The sequence below is a fragment of the Rhea pennata genome, chromosome 1 (assembly GCF_028389875.1).
Source record: "Rhea pennata isolate bPtePen1 chromosome 1, bPtePen1.pri, whole genome shotgun sequence".
In the NCBI taxonomy this organism is placed as follows: Eukaryota; Metazoa; Chordata; class Aves; order Rheiformes; family Rheidae; genus Rhea; species Rhea pennata.
The window spans coordinates 154,061,014-154,079,363 of record NC_084663.1 but is presented as its reverse complement, the minus strand read 5'-3'; the positions used below and the strand labels follow the sequence as shown (position 1 = coordinate 154,079,363).

At 43.2% G+C, this 18,350-nt stretch overlaps 1 protein-coding gene across 2 annotated transcripts in view; it reads left to right on the top strand.

The window, feature by feature from the left end:
• COL4A2 (collagen type IV alpha 2 chain) overlaps positions 1–10,203 on the top strand; it is a 140,798-nt gene extending 130,595 nt beyond the window's left edge. For both annotated transcript variants that reach the window (XM_062601703.1, XM_062601702.1), the window contains exons 41-48: positions 1,172–1,288; positions 2,861–3,022; positions 3,149–3,247; positions 3,965–4,111; positions 4,721–4,837; positions 5,654–5,845; positions 6,183–6,469; positions 9,460–10,203. In XM_062601703.1, the coding sequence (XP_062457687.1) occupies positions 1,172–1,288; positions 2,861–3,022; positions 3,149–3,247; positions 3,965–4,111; positions 4,721–4,837; positions 5,654–5,845; positions 6,183–6,469; positions 9,460–9,714 (1,376 nt within the window). In that variant the 3' untranslated portion in view covers positions 9,715–10,203. The remainder of the gene's footprint in view (positions 1–1,171; positions 1,289–2,860; positions 3,023–3,148; positions 3,248–3,964; positions 4,112–4,720; positions 4,838–5,653; positions 5,846–6,182; positions 6,470–9,459) is intronic.
• The last annotated feature ends 8,147 nt before the right edge of the window (positions 10,204–18,350 follow it).

The window sequence follows — 18,350 nt, the reverse complement described above, 5'->3', positions numbered from 1 at the left end:
CCCTGCAAGGCCAGAGGCTGCCCCTGGCCACCCGCTCCCATGCTACTTTAGATGTATAAAGAGACTCCAGCTAATCAATGATTATGGGATTCCCCCCCCTTTTTGTTGCAAATCCTTCCATGTTTCTCTCTCTTCGGAAAGCATCTCTGCCCCTCACTGCGTGATTGTAGCCCTGATCCCCACCGAGCACTGTCCTCACGCACAGCCCTTTGCTCGTGCTGTGCCCTCCCGTGCTGCGTAACCACACGGCTTTCCTGCTCAGCCCCGCTTGCTGCAGCAGCGATTATCCCACCGAGGTCCACTGCTGGCTGTTCTTCTCCAATCAGGGAGTCACCAGGCTGACACTATGGATGAACCAAGTGACTGCAATATTTTTAACAAAATTTTCCAATGCTTTGCTCTGAAAGGAATAAGGACTGGCATATGCATGAAACCGTACTGTCTCTGCCTGCTTTCTTCAGTGGTTTATTTGTATTATGCTTTGTTATTACTAGCACGCTGGGTCTTCTCAAACACCACTCAAAATTTACTGCCAAGTCCTGGAAGAAGCAGCTATTTAGGTTATTTCACTCATATTTGTTTGTCAGGATTAAATATTTATAAATTTTTATTAAAATATTGACTAGCTGAAAGAGGTTTTGAGGTTTCCTGACAACTTGCATCACTCTTCCATTCAAAAGGATAATTTGTCATTGGTGGGCTGATTAACAATTTTCATCTGGGGAGAATTTCCATGGATTCAGGTTATTTTCTTTTAGTTGAACCAAAAAAAATACCAAGGGCTTGTGATTTCTGACGCCATGGGACACAGAAGTACAAAGCTGCTTTGTCTTCTGCTTCAGCTAGGATATTTTGAGAATATTTTTTACCTTGAAAAATATTTTACCTGGAGGCACAAGATTATTACCGCAGTAAGAGGTAATTCGCTATCCATAGAGCTTTGAAGCAGACCTAATTTTTTGTTTTTTTTAAAAAAATAAATAAAGCACAACGTAGTCTGAAAAAATAAAACAAAAATCAGTAGGAGCTGCAAGTGCTTTTTATTTTGAAAATCCTACTCTTCATACTTGGTATAAGTTAAGTCTGTGTAATTGCAGTTGTGGATTATCCCTGCAGTGCTGATTATTTATTCTTTCGGTATTTATTCTTTCATTTATTCTCTTCCTTTCAGGAATCCAAGGACCTCTTGGCATTCCAGGGCAGGATGGATTTCCAGGGCTTCCCGGGATTTCAAATATATCAGGATATCCTGGTGATAAAGGTTCTCCAGGTCTAGACGGAGTGCCAGGTAATTCATGCCCTGCATCCCTCAGACAACAATAGAAGGTTAAGTACAGAGTAAGGCAAAGCAGTCACTGTGATTTTCATCTTGATTCAGTAAGGCACTCATACTAAAGGCAATATGAAAGTATGTCTCCATACTCCATGAATAAGCTTTAGGGAAAACTCATGGTATATAAAATAGCAATAAAATTATCCAGTGCAAAAGGAAGTTACTCTGGGTTGTCTTGGAAGTGTTTGATTTTCATTCAAATAGTGGATTTAATGATCCAATTTTCTCTAACAACTTTTAGAAGCATTATGCTAACTTAATCCTTTAGAATCTCTTGCACACTTGCAAGAGTAGGAATGTTATCTTAATCATTCACCAGTTTTTCCTACATGAAATTGTTAGGCAAACTAATGTGGGAAAGCATTATCTCTTCTTCTTTCTAAAAGTCCACGCATGAGCCTACTTCTCTCATATATACGAGACAACCAGTCTGTGGCTCTGTATATTTGAAAGCTGATAATACCTGTTGTTTGTTGGACTGCACAATTATTTCAAATTTTAGTGCCACAGAGAAGCACTTGTAGCAGAAATTACTGGTGTCCCAGTGTCACCTTTATATGACATATGGAAGTTTTAATGTAAACTCAGCAAAAACTGAAAGGGTTAAACTAGCTGTGAAACCAAGAAAGTATCTATCTAGGTTTTCAAATGCAAAGAGAATGTTAGTTAGCCTAACTTTGGATACTGCTTCCTACCCCTTAGACTGTCATTGTTTTATTTTTTTTAAAAAAAAAAAAAAAAAAAGCAATCAGGAGAGTAAGCACCAGAATGCTATCTCCCAGCTGAAATGCTGAGATGAACGTGGTGCTCTCTTATATGGTCCACTGCATCTCTTGTTCTATCCATGTATGATCCGGTTTTAACAGGCAGAGCAACAGGTACCATACTCCAAACCTTGGTTAGTAAATCCCTCTCTCCTAGGAACCAAGGCTCAAATCTGTATCTCGCATCAGGCAGAAGAGATAACTGAACAAAAACTTGCCAGGTTTAGCTTCAGTTAATAGGTAATTTGGGGGGGGGGGGGGCGGAATGCTGTCATCAGAATTTTCAAGACAGAATGAGGTAATTATTTGTATCCAGATGTTCAGCTGAAGCACTAGTGAAGTACCACCAGGCACTGAGTCAGGTACCTCTGGTACCTGCTGGTTTCCCTACAGTTACTTGGAGAATTTAGGACCCTGCAGGGAGGCACTTAGTGAAATGGGGCATTTGCTGGGGAAGGGGAGCTCATCAAAGGCTATACCTCGGTGGGCACCTCAGTTTTGCTGGAGTCTGGCTTTAGATGGCACCATGCTTTATAGGATTTAGCTCTAATTCCTCTGCCATTTCAGCAGAAGGGCATGCCAGGCTAATAGCAGTAGTAGGAGGAGTGCTGAATGAGTCTATTGGGGCACTAAGCATCAGCTTTCTACTTAAATTAAGGAAATAAAACCTGACAGGGTACAATTAGAAAGCACTCTTAGTTCTTCCTATGTCCGTGTCTTAAGGCAGTATAATCAGATTACAACCCCAATGTGTTTTAAATAGGCTATCCAGGACTGCAGGGGCAGCCTGGGATACCATCTCCACCAGGAAGCAAAGGAGAAAGTGGACAACCAGGTGTCAGTGGACAAATTGGCCCAAAAGGTATTAGAGGTGATCCCGGACCAACAGGAAGACCAGGGACTCCAGGGTATCCAGGACCAAAAGGTAAGGGTAGGCAAGTCTGGTCAACTTGGGGCTATTTGGTGCTACCACAGATTTAGTAGCACTATTCTTGAATTCACATGATCTGCACTGAAATGCAATAATGTCATATGTCGTTTTACATTAAAGGTCGTAAGGGTGAACAAGGTGTCATCGGCTTTATGGGCACAGTAGGATTCCCAGGTGATTTGGGACCCATCGGACCCAAGGGGGATAGAGGAGTAACTGGTAAGTAAAGACATTCAGATGCTTGGCTCTTTCTAAACTACTAGTTTTACAGCCACACACAGCTGACGTGACTGGCCCTGCTTTGAGCGGGAGGTTGGGCTAGATGTCCTCTGGAGCCGCTTCTGACCTACATGATTCTGTGTGGGCCCTGGCAAGTTGCAGTGGACAGGCACCTGAATTTAACATGGGTAGCTTACTGTTTGCCTCAATGAAATTTATTTTGTGTGAGGTGCCAACTTTAAATTCAGAGCCATTTTTGGAGGAGAAAAAAGGTGGGAACATTTTTGATTTAAACTAACACCTGCACTAAACCTCCAGACTAGGCCTACTGGATATTTAGAAATATTAAAAAATACCTCTTTCCATCTATACAAACTGTCGTGTACCTATGTCTGCAGAAGCTCACCAAAAGGTGATGCTGCACCTCCAAGTGCTGTTGGCTCCTTTGGGGGAATGTCACAGCTTCCTATGTCATAACTAAGGAAGCAGTAGCATTTTTTTATTCCTTTTGCTTATCTTCATGCTATCCAAGAGAAGACACTCTCCATCTTCACACATATTTCTCCAGTACAGTACAGCTGCTATACCCAACATGGTGAATTACAATGATCCCTTTCTCAAATTTGCAGCCAAGCAACAAGAAGTCTGTGGATGAAAGCACACTAAGGAAATACAGGGCTTTTTTGTCAAACTGTCTCCTCTTGCCTCCTATTACAGGCTTTCAGGGGCCTCCAGGCTCTCCTGGGCTGCCCCCGCTTCCTCCGAGATTGGTTGCTGAGCAAGGTTCACCAGGACCCCGTGGAAATATAGGACCCCAAGGAGGCCCAGGAGACATGGGACCTCAGGGCCCAGCAGGCGATCCAGGTAGGAGTCACACATCAGAGGAAAGCTCGGTTCCCCTAGAACAGTGAGGCTGTCAGAGCACTGCTTTGGCTCTCTCCAGTGCTAAGTTCTGTGAATCAGAAAGGAAAGGCAAATTTGGGTCTTTCAAAGTTAGGCGGTTAGCTTTCCTCCTCCTTGTCCTAGCATTCAAGCCGTTACCAAGACAGGAGAAAACTTTGGCAACGCTCACATAACCCAAACAACATCAGACAAGGATCTCATTTAAACCCAGACGGAAAGTCTCTGATGGCAATGGGTGCATCCATGAGAGCATGCTTTGACCCAGGGAAGGTAACACGGTTAGTGATGTGCAAACCTGACGCAATACACCTGGCCTACTCACTCCATCAGGAATGTGTGGTGCTAGCAAGAGTGAAAGGTCAGAGTTGTCGGACTCACTTAGTCTTGATCACCACAGCCTTTTCCAGTGAAGTCAGTGCTGTTTGCCTGAGCAAGAGCATAGGATCTTGATTTAGTGTAAATCAGTAAACCTGGCAGATAGGGCTGAACATGTGCAAATAGAGCAGTTTAAAGTGGGTACCATGTGTCTATCACTGCAGTGACTATGCTCATTACCCTTGTTGGTGCAAGGTTTCAGAGGCGCACCAGGGGACCCAGGACCCCAGGGCAGGGATGGCATTCCAGCTCCTCCCGGCTTCAGAGGGGAACAAGGAGCAACAGGGTTTCAGGGCCCGGTGGGATTTGAAGGTAAGTCATACTGTGCTTCTGCTTTTCCCATTTCACTATCCTAAATTGTTCTGTAGCTACTTCTGTATCTCCGAGGGCAGGAAGAGAGAAAGTTTGTGTCTTCACAGTTCCTTCACAAGGTACCACTGACTAACGTTTTAGGGAGGTAGCTTAAACCAAAGTTTTCAGAATAATTTTTGTTAGATGTAGAGCTTGGTGCATTCGTATGAGTAAATTTGTTCTGATCTGAGTATATGTTTGTATTGTCTCTATTTGCTTCAGCCTGGAGTTTTACTAGCAGCATGTAAATAAATGTTCGGATAGGTGATAGGTAGCGTTTAAGGGAACATATTTATAAAAGAAATACTTGTGTGCTTATTCAGTTGAAAACCAGAAACATTACCATTTTAACTAGCTAAAGCACACAGACAAAAAAAGGTGTTTTCAGGACATAGTTTTAGCTCTGTGAAGGCAAATGCAAGAAACTCAAAAAACATTGGTTAATCTTGAATGAGTAAAATGTTTTTAAGGAAAAATGTGTTCATTTGATTTGTATGACAGATGCTGAAATTCATCAGAACCTTATATGTGACTTTCCCTGTCTCTGATAATGAAGTACGTCATTTAGAAACCAGAGAGCCTGATCCAGCACCCATCAACTTCATAATCAATTGCTTTAATCCTACAACTGCAGCTGTTTTAATAATAATTTGCCATGAGAAGACGGTGTCTCACAATTGAGCTTTGCTTATAGGCAGCTTAGCTGAAACATCAACTAGTATCAGGGAATTTGTGGGATCTTGAAGTAAGTTGCATTGTTTTTTCCCCTCCTCTAAGGTCAGCCAGGCCGCCCCGGTAGCCCTGGGCTGCCGGGCATGCCGGGTCGCAGTGTTAGCATTGGCTACCTGCTGGTGAAGCACAGCCAGTCCGAGCAAGAGCCGATGTGTCCGATTGGTATGAACAAACTCTGGAGCGGATACAGCCTACTGTACTTCGAAGGACAAGAAAAAGCACACAACCAGGACCTAGGTGCGTCTACGTTTCCCTACGAATTACTGGCATCAGCAGACATCTCCATTCCATATCCTCTGACTGGGGAAAAAGAAAAGAAAAAAAAAAGAGAGAGAGAAAATTGGGACTGTGGCAAATAGGCTTAGGAAGCACCAAAATAAGATAAAAACCGTTTATGCACTGGGAGAGATCTAGCAAGTGATTAGGGCAGTTTGAAGGGGACTGTAAAGCCAGGGAAACATTACGGCATGGAGGGTTTTATTAACATATACTTATGAAGGTGCAGGAAACTAGAAACGTGCATCGTCTTCTGTGAGAATTGATAGCCATAATTTTTTTTTTTTGCTTTAAACAGGGCTGGCCGGCTCATGTTTGGCTCGTTTTAGTACTATGCCTTTCCTCTACTGTAACCCTGGAGATATTTGTTATTATGCAAATCGAAATGATAAATCCTACTGGCTCTCAACTACAGCACCTCTTCCAATGATGCCTGTGGCAGAAGAAGAAATTAAACCATATATCAGTCGCTGCTCCGTTTGCGAGGCGCCAGCTGTGGCCATTGCTGTCCATAGCCAAGAAGCTTCAATACCTCATTGCCCTGAAGGCTGGCGCAGTTTGTGGATTGGATATTCCTTCCTTATGGTATTTGTTCTCCCATGTGATGCTTTGTGTGGCACTGAGTTTTAAATTTGAGCCTTAGATGCTCATAAAATTGTTGTGTTTTAGGTCTCGTAACATCAAAATCACGCATTGTCCTGAGGAAGCAGGATTACAAAGCTAGTTTCTAGGAAGCAGATCAGAAACAAAATTTTGTGAATTGCAGAGGAAATTGCGTCTTTGTCAGAATAGCATGTGGAGTCCTTACTTTGTAGACAGAGTTATGTCTGAGAGCAGAACAGAGGGACAGCTGTGGATAAGCAAATAAAAATGCACTGAGGTGCAACATTAGCCTACAAAGCATTTTCACATCTAGAGGAAAAGTGGGAGTTACTGACTAAGAAACTGACCTGGAAAACAAAACAAAACAAAACAAAAATTTCCACTCCTTTTGGTAACTCAAAATCCCTGATTTAGAGAATTTAGCTGTTAAAATGTTTCAGCTAGTCTAGAAAGAGAGAGAGAGTTTCTTTGTTGATTTTAAAACTAACAGTGTTGCATCTCTAATGGCAACAGGAGCTGTATATCTCCTATTGCTCATAGGATCTCTTAAATCTGTGATTTTTTTTAACTAGGAAATGGAGTCTAATGGGAAAGCTTAGAAGTAGATGTGCAGTAGGAGACCTAATCAAGGGCCCTCACCTGCCTATCTTGCTCACTTAAACTCAGATCTGTTACCTGTGCTAGACTGTACAGAGGGATGGCGTAAGCACCCAGAAGAGGTAACACAGTAAACAGCCTTTAGAATATGTTCACAGGAATGATCTGACACGTGTTTACTTATCTGGCTTGCTGTAGACTAGAGTCAAACCCTAACAGCATGCCTGTCTTAGAAACTCAATAAACACTGGACTGAATGCCCAAGTAATCAAAGTTAGAGGAAAGAAAAAAGATTTCTCTGGCAGAAAACATCACAGAAAAACTTCAGTCAGCCTTTCCTATGAATCATTTATTTGGCAAAAGCCTTAAATTTTCAGAAATAGAAGTAAAAAGCAAGCTGGTATTTTTCATTTAGTTAACAGAAAAGAAGTTTTGAGAAAAAGTAGATAAAATTTTTGACCAGCCCTACACTTGACCTTTCTTTTGCTTCTGTAAAACACATCTGATACCAATCTCATAACTAATCCTTGGAATGCTTGAGGAGTAACTAAACATTTGTAAAGCCCTGTGTAAATAGCAAGCATTGTTAAGGGCAAAGTTGTCACCTTGGCAAGAATTGTTTGCTAGGATAGTCTGCCAATACCAAGGAACATACATGGGGAAGAGTTTCAGAAGATAAGTTTTCACATTTTTCCCAGCTAGTCTTCAAAGCAAATGGAGTGTTTGGTATACGCACTTTGTGAAGTTTTTGCTTCTTGTGCAACCTCTGAAGGAAAAGTACACCCATTCATGGTTATCTCAGAGTACATACTGTTTTGCTTCCTTAGCTGAAATTTGTCACCTCCTTCCCCTGGGTAAGGCCCAGTCATGAAGGGAGTAGTCATGGGCCCTTGCCCAAGCAGCCCTGCTAAGTCAAAAACATTTTGTGTAGGAAGGGCACTCCATCATAAAGTGGCCTAAAAGGTAGAGTGGTATAAGCCTTGCAGAAGAATAAAGGCCCTGGCCAATGAAAGAATAGATATTACAGAAATTACAGTGGGAGATTGTACACTGAGCATAGAAATGCCAAGTTTGTTGTCAAGCAGGCCTGCTCACAAAACAGTGCTCAAACAGCATGGGAGCTCTCCAGCTCCCACTGCAAAGGCATCAAGCTTTGTTCTTCCAGAGGGATAAAAGAATAGGTTAGCCCTTGAACTTCACAGCTTAGCATGACAGCCTTTCAGTTTAGCATCATCTTGAGAATTTGAAAGGCAGCTGAAACTCCTCACAGGGCTAAAAAAGGCAAAAACAAATAAAGAAAAACACCTAGACATCAGCAGCATGTAACACCAGTCAACGATCAGAGTCCATTATGCTATTAAAAGGTGGCCACTTCTGTTATTTATATGAGAACAGTGGGCCCTGTGCAGCATAAGCCAAGTAATTAAGGTGTACACCTTTGTTCATACATGTAATACGGTGTTTATTAAAAGAAAGGCAGAAAAACATATTGAATGTGCCCAATAGATTTGTCCTTACATCTGCAAAACTCTTGATCAACTTTATTCTCAGGCTGCTTTATGTATATCCCAATTTTCCAATATTATCCCAATATTCCTTCAGTTTTTAACAAAATTGAATGGCATCATTTAAAAACGCAGCTACATGGTTCTCAAAGGGCGACAAGAAATGCCTGTTTTTTCAGAGGTGCCTTTGACAAAACAAAAGTAAGTAACATTCTGTTCATTAATACAGTGCATGTTAAAGGTAACAGTTGAGTGGTTTAAAGAAGAATAACTTTGGTTTAATTTGCTGTTAATGAATGTGCCGTAGAGGGGATTATTTATAGGAATAAAGACTATTTTTCCCCACTGTGCTCTTCATATGTGATGCAGAGTATCAAAGACACTATGATAAGGAAAATTCCAGTTAAGTATATGGGGAAAAAAATTCTTCTCAGTGAGCGTAATCAAAGGCAGGAACAAGTTACTCAGAGCATCCTCAGAGCTATTCACAACTTGACAGTGCCCTGGAGCAACGTAGTGCAACTTCGAAGCTGACTCTGCTCTGAGCAGGAGATTGGCTGAAATGACCTCCAGAGGGCCCTTCTAACCTAAATTAGTCTTCAATTCCAATGACTTTCAACAGTGACAATCTTAAGATGTTTGTCAGAAGAGTTTAAAGTGACATTACCATATGAAATAGTTCCTTTGTATAGATAAAGTATAGCCAAACCCTTTAGGTTTACCTATGTGTAAGATTAGCCTGCTCTCTGCTTCTAAGCTTTTGGAGTAATTCTGCTCTGTTTTCTTTTTTTTCCCCTTTCCCCATGTGCAAGTTTTTGACAGCATTGCCTGAGGTTATATTCTGAACACTACCCTCCTTGTCTCTTTTAGCACACTGCAGCTGGTGATGAAGGTGGAGGACAGTCGTTGGTTTCTCCTGGGAGCTGCCTGGAAGATTTCAGAGCTACTCCTTTCATTGAATGCAATGGCGCACGTGGAACTTGTCACTACTTTGCAAATAAATACAGCTTCTGGCTCACTACGATTGACCAGCCGTTCCAAAGCAAGCCCTCAGCAGATACGCTCAAGGCAGGACTCATCCGAAGTCATATCAGCAGATGTCAAGTCTGTATGAAAAATCTATAGAAGTCCTTCATAGTATGAGGAACCTGCTTATAGCATGGTTCTTATACAGTGACACCTTCTATGATGTTTAGATAATTTGAATAAGTCATTTGGTGCTTTTTTAACTTATTACCTCATCCCTAGGTGCAAGACAAATTAAGTATAACACACACATGTAGTGCTGTGTTATCTTACTATACAATATATATTTTTGCTAGTCTAACGTGATGTCATTTGCCAACTGATACAAATACTCTCAGCTTTGAAATACCAAAAAATTTCCAATAATAAATGGTTACCTTGGTCAGATACCACTGCATTTATTCTAAGAGAATATATGTATCTATTCTATTAACTGTATTTGTCACAACAGTAAACACTAACTGCTGTAGTTCACTCAAACAATTAATGTGCAATGATCAAAACAAATGTTAAACCCTTGCAAAATGCTGAAAGTATACTCTGTTAAAGGCTTGTGTCCAGCATTAAAACCTAACTTTGATGTCAGTATTTTATGTGTGAGCATTTCCAACAAACCCAAAACAATCATCTTTTTACTGTATCTGTTTTTTCAAGCCTCACCCCGCTTTATCTCCTTAGCATCGGCAATAGCAGAGAAGCCCACAGATGCCCCCAAAATAGCAACTACTAAATGCAGTGCTCTTCCTCTTTTGATTAGACTTTATGATGAAAATCATACTATTTTATAAGCCTGATGAATTTTTTAGACCTATCCCAGGCCAAAAGATCACTAAAATGCTCTCCTGCATTCCCAATCTGTTTTGAATGTTCATTCTGTGTCATGCTATGCACACAGCATCAACACTGAGTATTTTTTGCATTGCAGCTTTTCCACTTTGAAACCAAGCCACTCATCACAAACAGATTTTAATTATATGCTGCTGAAACAGTTATTGCATGTAGGGTATGTTTTCCAGGAGGGTATATTGCTCAGTGCCACATTATCTTCAAATCCAGACCTTTCAGACCTGCCAACTGCCTGTCCTGAAGGCACATAGTTCTGGTGGCCAGGGACATGTGGCAGTATGATGACCAGTGTACATCCATCCATGGAAAAGTAGGAGGGAAGGAAGCAGGTAGCTATTTGACACCATCTTTTCCTATAGAGAGCCATGCTACTGCATGCAGGCTAGATGACCAGAAAAACTGCTCTTTCCTTCTATAGAAAGAAGGAAAGTTGTCTGTCACTGCTACCAGAGAGGAAATTAAAAAAAAAAAAAAAAAAAAGAAAAGAAAAAAGAAAGAAAGAAAAAAACTTCAAACTGTTCATTCTCTTCCTATTTACATGGTCTGGTTACACACCTGAACACTTAAAACTGTAATTGAAGAGACTTTTGAAAAAAGGATTTTTTTTTTCTGCAATTCACCTCTCTCCTGCTTCAGTTGTCTATTGGCTTTTGTAATTATGTTCCATTCTCACTGTATCATAAATAAAATTTGGGTTTTTTTATACACCTCTATTTGTTGACAGTTTGTAAATTTGTATTTTGTAAAGTGCTTTTTTCTATGAAATTGTTATCGATTACTCTTTTGAATTACTTTACTTGCACCTAAGGCAGAAAAAAATACACCCAAAAAATTCCTTCCACTGAAGTTTGAACTCTTCAATCAGCTATACACTTGTTTTTCTCATGAAACTTGATGATTCATGATTTAAAAGGAAAATTGTGTTTCTAGAATTGCATGTTTAAGCTGAACTACTAAGACAATATTTCATCTGTTGTTAGACAGGAAGAATTGGCATGTTGCACTTTAAAGTGAATTATTATTCAAGAAACCAACATTAACCAAACTTAACAAGTTATCTCTGCAAAATATAGAAAGTATAAACTAAGTTCACAGCTAACATGCTTTCTAACCCAGATAAATTGTACAGATGTGTCCACAGAGAAATTACCAAGAGCAGATCCTGAAATTAGCTTTGTTGCTGTCTATCTGTATGCATAAAAGGCATCCTCCTAATGAACATCACACTAGTATTTGTGTCAGCTAAATAAAATGTTCAGAATTGGAAACATATTGGAGGCAATAGTAGCCAAAGCTGTCCCATATTTGCCAAACACTTGAGATTACACGTGGCAGTAACAAGTGCCCCAGAGTCATCAATTTACCTGTTCAGGTCTTGCTGTACCTTGATGGTTGTGCGATGATCAAACATTCATCTCCTAAGACTTTTACAATGCGCACTTCTACTGTGCAACTCAACACAGTAAGTATTTTAAGGGAAGTCATGAAGAGGTTATGCAAATCTGTAAAAAAAAAAACACATTAAATCAGGGACAAGAGCTCGTTATTTGGATTTTAGTGACTAACGTGTTGTCTAAACTTTCCATGCAGTTAATTTTTCTGCATGTAAAACAGAGGTCTTTCTCTGAGAGTTTCTTTACATCTTATTTTTCTCTGACATCATATAATCTGTTCCTAACAAGTTTGTTCAGCACTGGAGTTAATAGGTCAGGCACGTAGTTCAGGGAACAAGGAGAAAAAAACACACACACACACACAATAATCGTGCCACGCAGACGTGAACTTTTGTACCTCATTTTTGTACGTCATGTACTTCAGTTCTGTGTGCTTATATCCAAGTTCTCCAAAGCATGCTTAATCACTTTATTTTAAAAAGGAAGGGAGCTGATGCACACAGACACGTGGACTACTTCAAGCAGCCAGAGGATTTCACCCTGGGAGCTAACCGTGAGCACACTACAGAGCACTGAGGAACGCTGACTAACTCAAATCACTTCTTAGCCACAAGTTTACATCCCCAATGCACCTACTCTCAGGAAGTCAGAACATTTTTGTACAGAAAAACACAGCTATAATGAAACAGAACAATCTCTTCACTGAAGTATGGAGCTCCAGCCCTGGGATGGAAAAAAAAAAAAAAAAAAAAAACACAGGTGTTTTGCCTGTTCTTGACTAGCAATCAAATCTTTTGATTCAAAGCAACTGATTGGTTTCCTACACTTTGCTTTTTAAAAGCATCCTAGGATGTAATGTACTCCTGAGCCTGGAAAAGTTGAACAAGATGATGTTCCCCTTCTGCAGGGGATAGTGCATTGGTTTATTGGCATTTGTATAGCAATGTCAGTGTAACTCTCCTCTTCCCACCTAATCTGGCAAGGGATGTTAAGGACATCAGGAAGGGCTTCTTCAAATACATCAGTAGCAAGAGAAGGACTAGAGAAAATGTGGGCCTGCTGCTGAATGGGGCAGGGGCCCTGGTGGCAAGGGATACAGAGAAGGTAGAATTACTGAATGCCTTCTTTGCTTCAGTCCTCACTGCTCAGGGCAGCCCTCAAGAATCCCAGAGCCTGGATGTAAGGGAGAAAGGAGGACTTTCCTTTGGTTGAGGAGGATAGGATTAGAGATCTTCTGGGCAGGCTAGACATCCACAGATCCATGGGCCCTGATGGGATGCACCCACAGGTACTGAGGGAGTTGGCAGATGTTGTTGCCAGGCCTCTCTCCATCATCTTTGAAAAGTCCTGGAGAACTGGAGAGGTGCCTGAGGACTGAAAGAAAGCCAGTGTCACTCCAGTCTTCAAGAAGGGCGAGAAGGAGGATCCAGGCAACTATAGGCCTGTCAGCTTCACCACCATCCCTGGAAAGGTGATGGAACAGCTCATTCTGGATGTCATCTCCAGGCATATGGAGGAGAAGAAGGTGATCAGGAGTAGCCAGCATGGATTCACCAAGGGGAAAAATCCTGCTTAACCAATCTGATAGCCTTCTATCATGGAATGACTGGCAGGGTAGATGAGGGAAGAGCAGAGGACGTTGTGTATCTTGACTTCAGTAAGGCTTTTGACACTGTCTCCTCCAAGATAAGCTCAGGAAGTGTGGGTTAGACAAGTGGACAGTGAGGTGGATTGAGAAGTGGCTGAAAGGCAGAGCTCAGAGGATCGTCATCAGTGGCATGGAGTGGCAGTGGAGTCTAGCTGGAGGCCTGTGGCTAGTGGCATCACCCAGGGCTCAGTACTGGGTCCCATCCTGTTCAACTTATTCATCAATGACCTGGATGAGGGGACAGAGTGCCTCCTCAGCAAGTTTGCTGTTAATACCAAGCTGGGAGGAGTGGCTGATACACCTGAGGGCTGTGCTGCCATTCAGAGAGACCTGGACAGGCTGGAGAGCTGGGCAGAGAGGAACCTCCTGAGGTTCAACACGGGCAAGTGCAGAGTCCTGCACCTAGGGAGAAATAACCCCACGCACCAGTACAAGCTAGGGGCTGACCTTCTGGAGAGCAGCTCTGCAGAGAAGGACCTGGGAGTGCTGGTGGATGACAGGTTGACCATGAGCCAGCAATGTGCCCTTATGGCCAAGAAAGCCAATGGTCTCCTGGGGTGCATTAGGAAGAGTGTTGCCAGCAGGTCGAGGGAGGTGATCCTGCCCCTCTACTCAGCCCTGGGGAGGCCCCATCTCAAGTACTGTGTCCAGTTCTGGGCTCCCCAGTCCAAGAGAGACATGGAGCTACTGCAGAGAGTCCAGCGTAGGGCTACGAAGATGACCAGAGGGCTGGAGCATCTGCCTCTATGAGGAACGGCTGCGAGAGCTGGGCCTCTTCAGCCTGGGGAAGAGAAGACTGAGGGGGGATCTGATCAATGTGTACAAGTACCTGAAGGGAGGGTGTCAAGGGGATGGGGACAAACTCTTTTCACTTGTCCCCTGTGACAGGACAAGAAGCAATGGGCAGAAATTGAAGCACAGGAAGTTCCGCCTGACCGTGAGGGGGAATTTCTTCCCTGTGAGAGTGACAAAGCACTGGAGCAGGTTGCCCAGAGAGGTTGTGGAGTCTCCTTCTCTGGAGATCTTCAAGGCCTGTCTGGATGCAACCCTGTCTACCGTGCTCTAGGTGACCCTGCCTAAGCGGGGGAGGGGGGGGGGGGGAGGACTAGATGATCTCCAGAGGTCCCTTCCAACCTTACCCATTCTGTGATTCTGTAACTATGTCCACTTACAACCAACATTTTTCTCAGTGTATTGCTAAATCTGCAGTCTGCTTACTGACTGAGATCACTGCTCAAGCACCGATAGCCCCCACCATTGCGCAGGAAGGGCAAAGCTACCTTAAAATCAGGGGACATTTGTGGCTGGGAAAGGCCTCTCGCCGTTCCCCGGTCCGACCACCCTCTCACAGCAGGGATATCGGGAAGGTAGCCCTTTCCCAGCGAGCAGTTCAGTCTCCCAAAGCTTGAAGCAGCGTCTGAGGCCCCAGGCACCCCGAACGAGCCCCGCAGCTGCCACGCTGTGGATGCAGAGTGCCAGCGGCGCTTTGCAGCCCAGCCGTCACCGCTTCAGACGGTGCAAACCTCACGCGGTGACAGCCTCAGTTACCACTTGGAAGCTGCCGGACAGTGGCAGGACAGCGGTCAACCTGGTCTCCTTGCAAGAAAGACTGGCCACAAAAGGAAGAAATATCTCGCTGAGCCCTGCGACCAGCGGGCAGGCAGGGTAACTCCAGAGGGGAAGTAATGCAGACAGCGGCATTTTCCACCAAACCAGCCCATGCTCAGGACACGGGTGAGGGCGCAACGATGACGCGACAACGCTGCCACGTTCAGAGCCTTTAAAGGGCGTTTGGGGGATTTGGACTCCTGTTGCAGCACCCCACCCCCAGGAATACCCCAAACTCAGCCCGTACTCATCCCAACAGGGCTCCTACCAGCTGCCTCGGCCTCGCCCCGCTGGCGCCTCGGAGAGGGTGGGATGCACAGCGTCGCCTTCCTGGGAGCCTCGCAGGGCAGGAAGGGTTCAGGGAGCAGCTCGAGGGAAGGGAACAGGTCATGGATGGGCGCCAGTCTGGCGAGGTGCGCATACATGGAGCGCGCAGCTGTCCTGCTCTCCCCGCGCAGTTTACACATTGGCCCGGGTGTCACCTGGGGCGCAGGCAGGCCAGCAGTTCACGTTCACCCAGAACCGACAAAAATATCATCTCTTATCTCACTGTTTAAACACATCATACGATCCAGTCAAAGCTAATGGAGAGAGAGAGAGAGAGAGAGAAAATTAAATACTTGCCAAATGAGGTCCTCTCCTTGGGGACTCTCTGTCTTCATACTCTGTCCCTGATCCATGAGGGATTTCACCCGACTCCAGGAGTGCCCAGGTTGGGCACTAAGATTTCTTACAGGGAAAGCAACTTGGAGCAACAGAGAGGAAATGCTCGCTGCACTTGGTAGGATACAGAGGATTTCTGTAGGAAACAAGTCCACGGCAAAGACGCATCCCAAAGAACATTCCAACACGCTTCCACAAGGCTAAGGGAATTTGAATTTTCAACACAGGGAGAACATTTGAGCTCCTGGGGGCATTAAGTTATGTTGCATGGGCAGGTCACTTTAATACAAACAGCGGATGGTAGGTGCTAAGCCATCTTCTATCCCGTTTCCATCCTCCCCACAAGCAACCACCGACAGTATCACTTGCTACAGTTAATGTGCCAGTAGCATCCCTGACCTCTGTGTAACAACGAAGATATTTCCAAAGCCCCCTGCACTACAGAAGAGCAGTAGTTCTCCAGTATTGCTTGACATTTTGTCCAGCCGATCCTTTGAGACACTCACTTTTACAAACAGTCCACACACGGACAAACACACACAGAAGCAGTTGCAGTTGCTCCCCCAAAATACTTAGCAAAATGACTGTTAACATAGGTTCTAGCATTCAAAATAAGAGCAGCTGTGGCACAGCTTACTACTGGTCAAGCCTATAGCATCCTATCAGATGACACATTGCTATTCAAAAGCGACTGTTAGGTCCAATATTAAAACCAAAAAAAAAAAAAAAAAAAAAAGAACAGAACACGTGTGTGTTAGTGCCATTCCCTCAGCTACTAGTCCCTATGCTGCAGCTTCAGTAAACCAAGCAGAATTTTTCCAGTAGAACTGTGTAGTACTGGGGGAAAAATGCCTTTGGGATGCTCTGGTATCAGGATACAATGGCAGAAGCAGCAGGGGAATGAATGAATTAACATTAGAATACTTAAATAAGCACAAACCTAAATGGGTTGATTCCAGAAACAGGAGTAGGTCAGATAGAAGAATATTACAATGCTGTTTAAAAGGGGAAGGAAGGAGAGGAAGGAAAAAGGAAACAGACAGACAGCACTACTATATACGGGAAAAAAAAATGTATTGACATTTTGTCCAGCTGATCCTTTGAGACACTCACTTTTACAAACAGTCCACACACGGACAAACACTGTGCTCTCTAGTCATGTTTGCAGATAGCACAGGCACAGCTACCAGCACATATAGCGTCAACACAGTGCTGTAAAATAGAGCTCAGCTGAAGCAGAGTTTAAATTACTTAAAAATAAATATATATATACACAAATATATATAAAAGATATATATATCTCTTATGTCTTTTCTACATCGAGCTCCAGAAACCTTCAGGCTTTGCTTGAAGGCACAATTTGACCTGGAAAAGTAGTAAAGAATTGGGGCTAACATACACCTTTAACAATCCAGATTTCTTCCTAGCCTTCCACTAATAACTCTCAATTAATACTTGTCTCCCAGGTTCAGCTGTGCAGCCCCACTATCCCTCACAGGTTGGCACACCTAGACGTTCCTCAAGGAGTGACAGCAGCTTCTGAGCCCTCTGTGATCAGCTGCCACAGTGCTGGACTTGCCACAGATGCATTGGCATATTGCTTTGGTCATGAGTAAGTTTGATGTTTGGAGCCTCTTTGCCTTTTTGCAATCCTGATGGAAGACTAGATACCAACCTTGAAATTTTGTTATTAGTTAGGAGTTTTTTGTTTGTATTCAGCTGGGTTTTGAACACGACAGAGCAGGTGCATTTAAGTATCTGACAAATTGGCAGGCATTAAACTGCAGATCTCTAGCAAATTCAAAAGATGACAAAGGAACTGTACTGCAGTCTACTCAGTAATAATTTAACTATTTGTTTGGGAATTGCGTCCATATGCCCCAAACAGCTACAAGTTGAGTGGATGAGAGAAAGGCAACGACCAAACATAAAAACAACCAACCCTTCAGTTCTAGGAATTGATCCTAGAACTCCCAGGAAGATGCAGAAGTCGCCCCACAAAAAAATCTTGCAGAACTGGAAAAACATGAGCTGCCTTTTTCTTTCTTGTTTCCAATTAACTGACAGTTCTTCACTGTGGTTATGATGTCTCTGTGTGAGATCCTGGCTCATTGCACATGTTCACTTTGTAGCTGGGAGGGTTGGGAAGTGCTAGTAGTAGTATTAGCCCACCTTCTTCACTGCAGCAATGACAGGAACCACACACTTCATTAGTATGTCTTCATGTGCTTTCCTACTGCACAAAAGGCAGTTTCTCTTCCCTTCCTACAGCATTAGCCTGCTTCACATCAGAAAAATGCCAGTCCTCACTTCCCTTCAGATAGAGGCAATGTCACACACAGCTGCTGAAATCAAAGCTGTAGCCTCATCTGGACACAACTACAGAGTTGGTAAGGAGAAGGAATGCAGGTATTAAAGAGGGATCTGCAAAAAAAGGCAAACTAAAGTCCAACCATAGCTTCCTTCCCTCCCCACAAACTTTGCAGACCACATTAAAAATAATTACAAATGAAAGGTTTTCTGTTCATTTTCTTTCTCCTGCAACTTAGAACTAAAGCAGCAAAACACATGACACT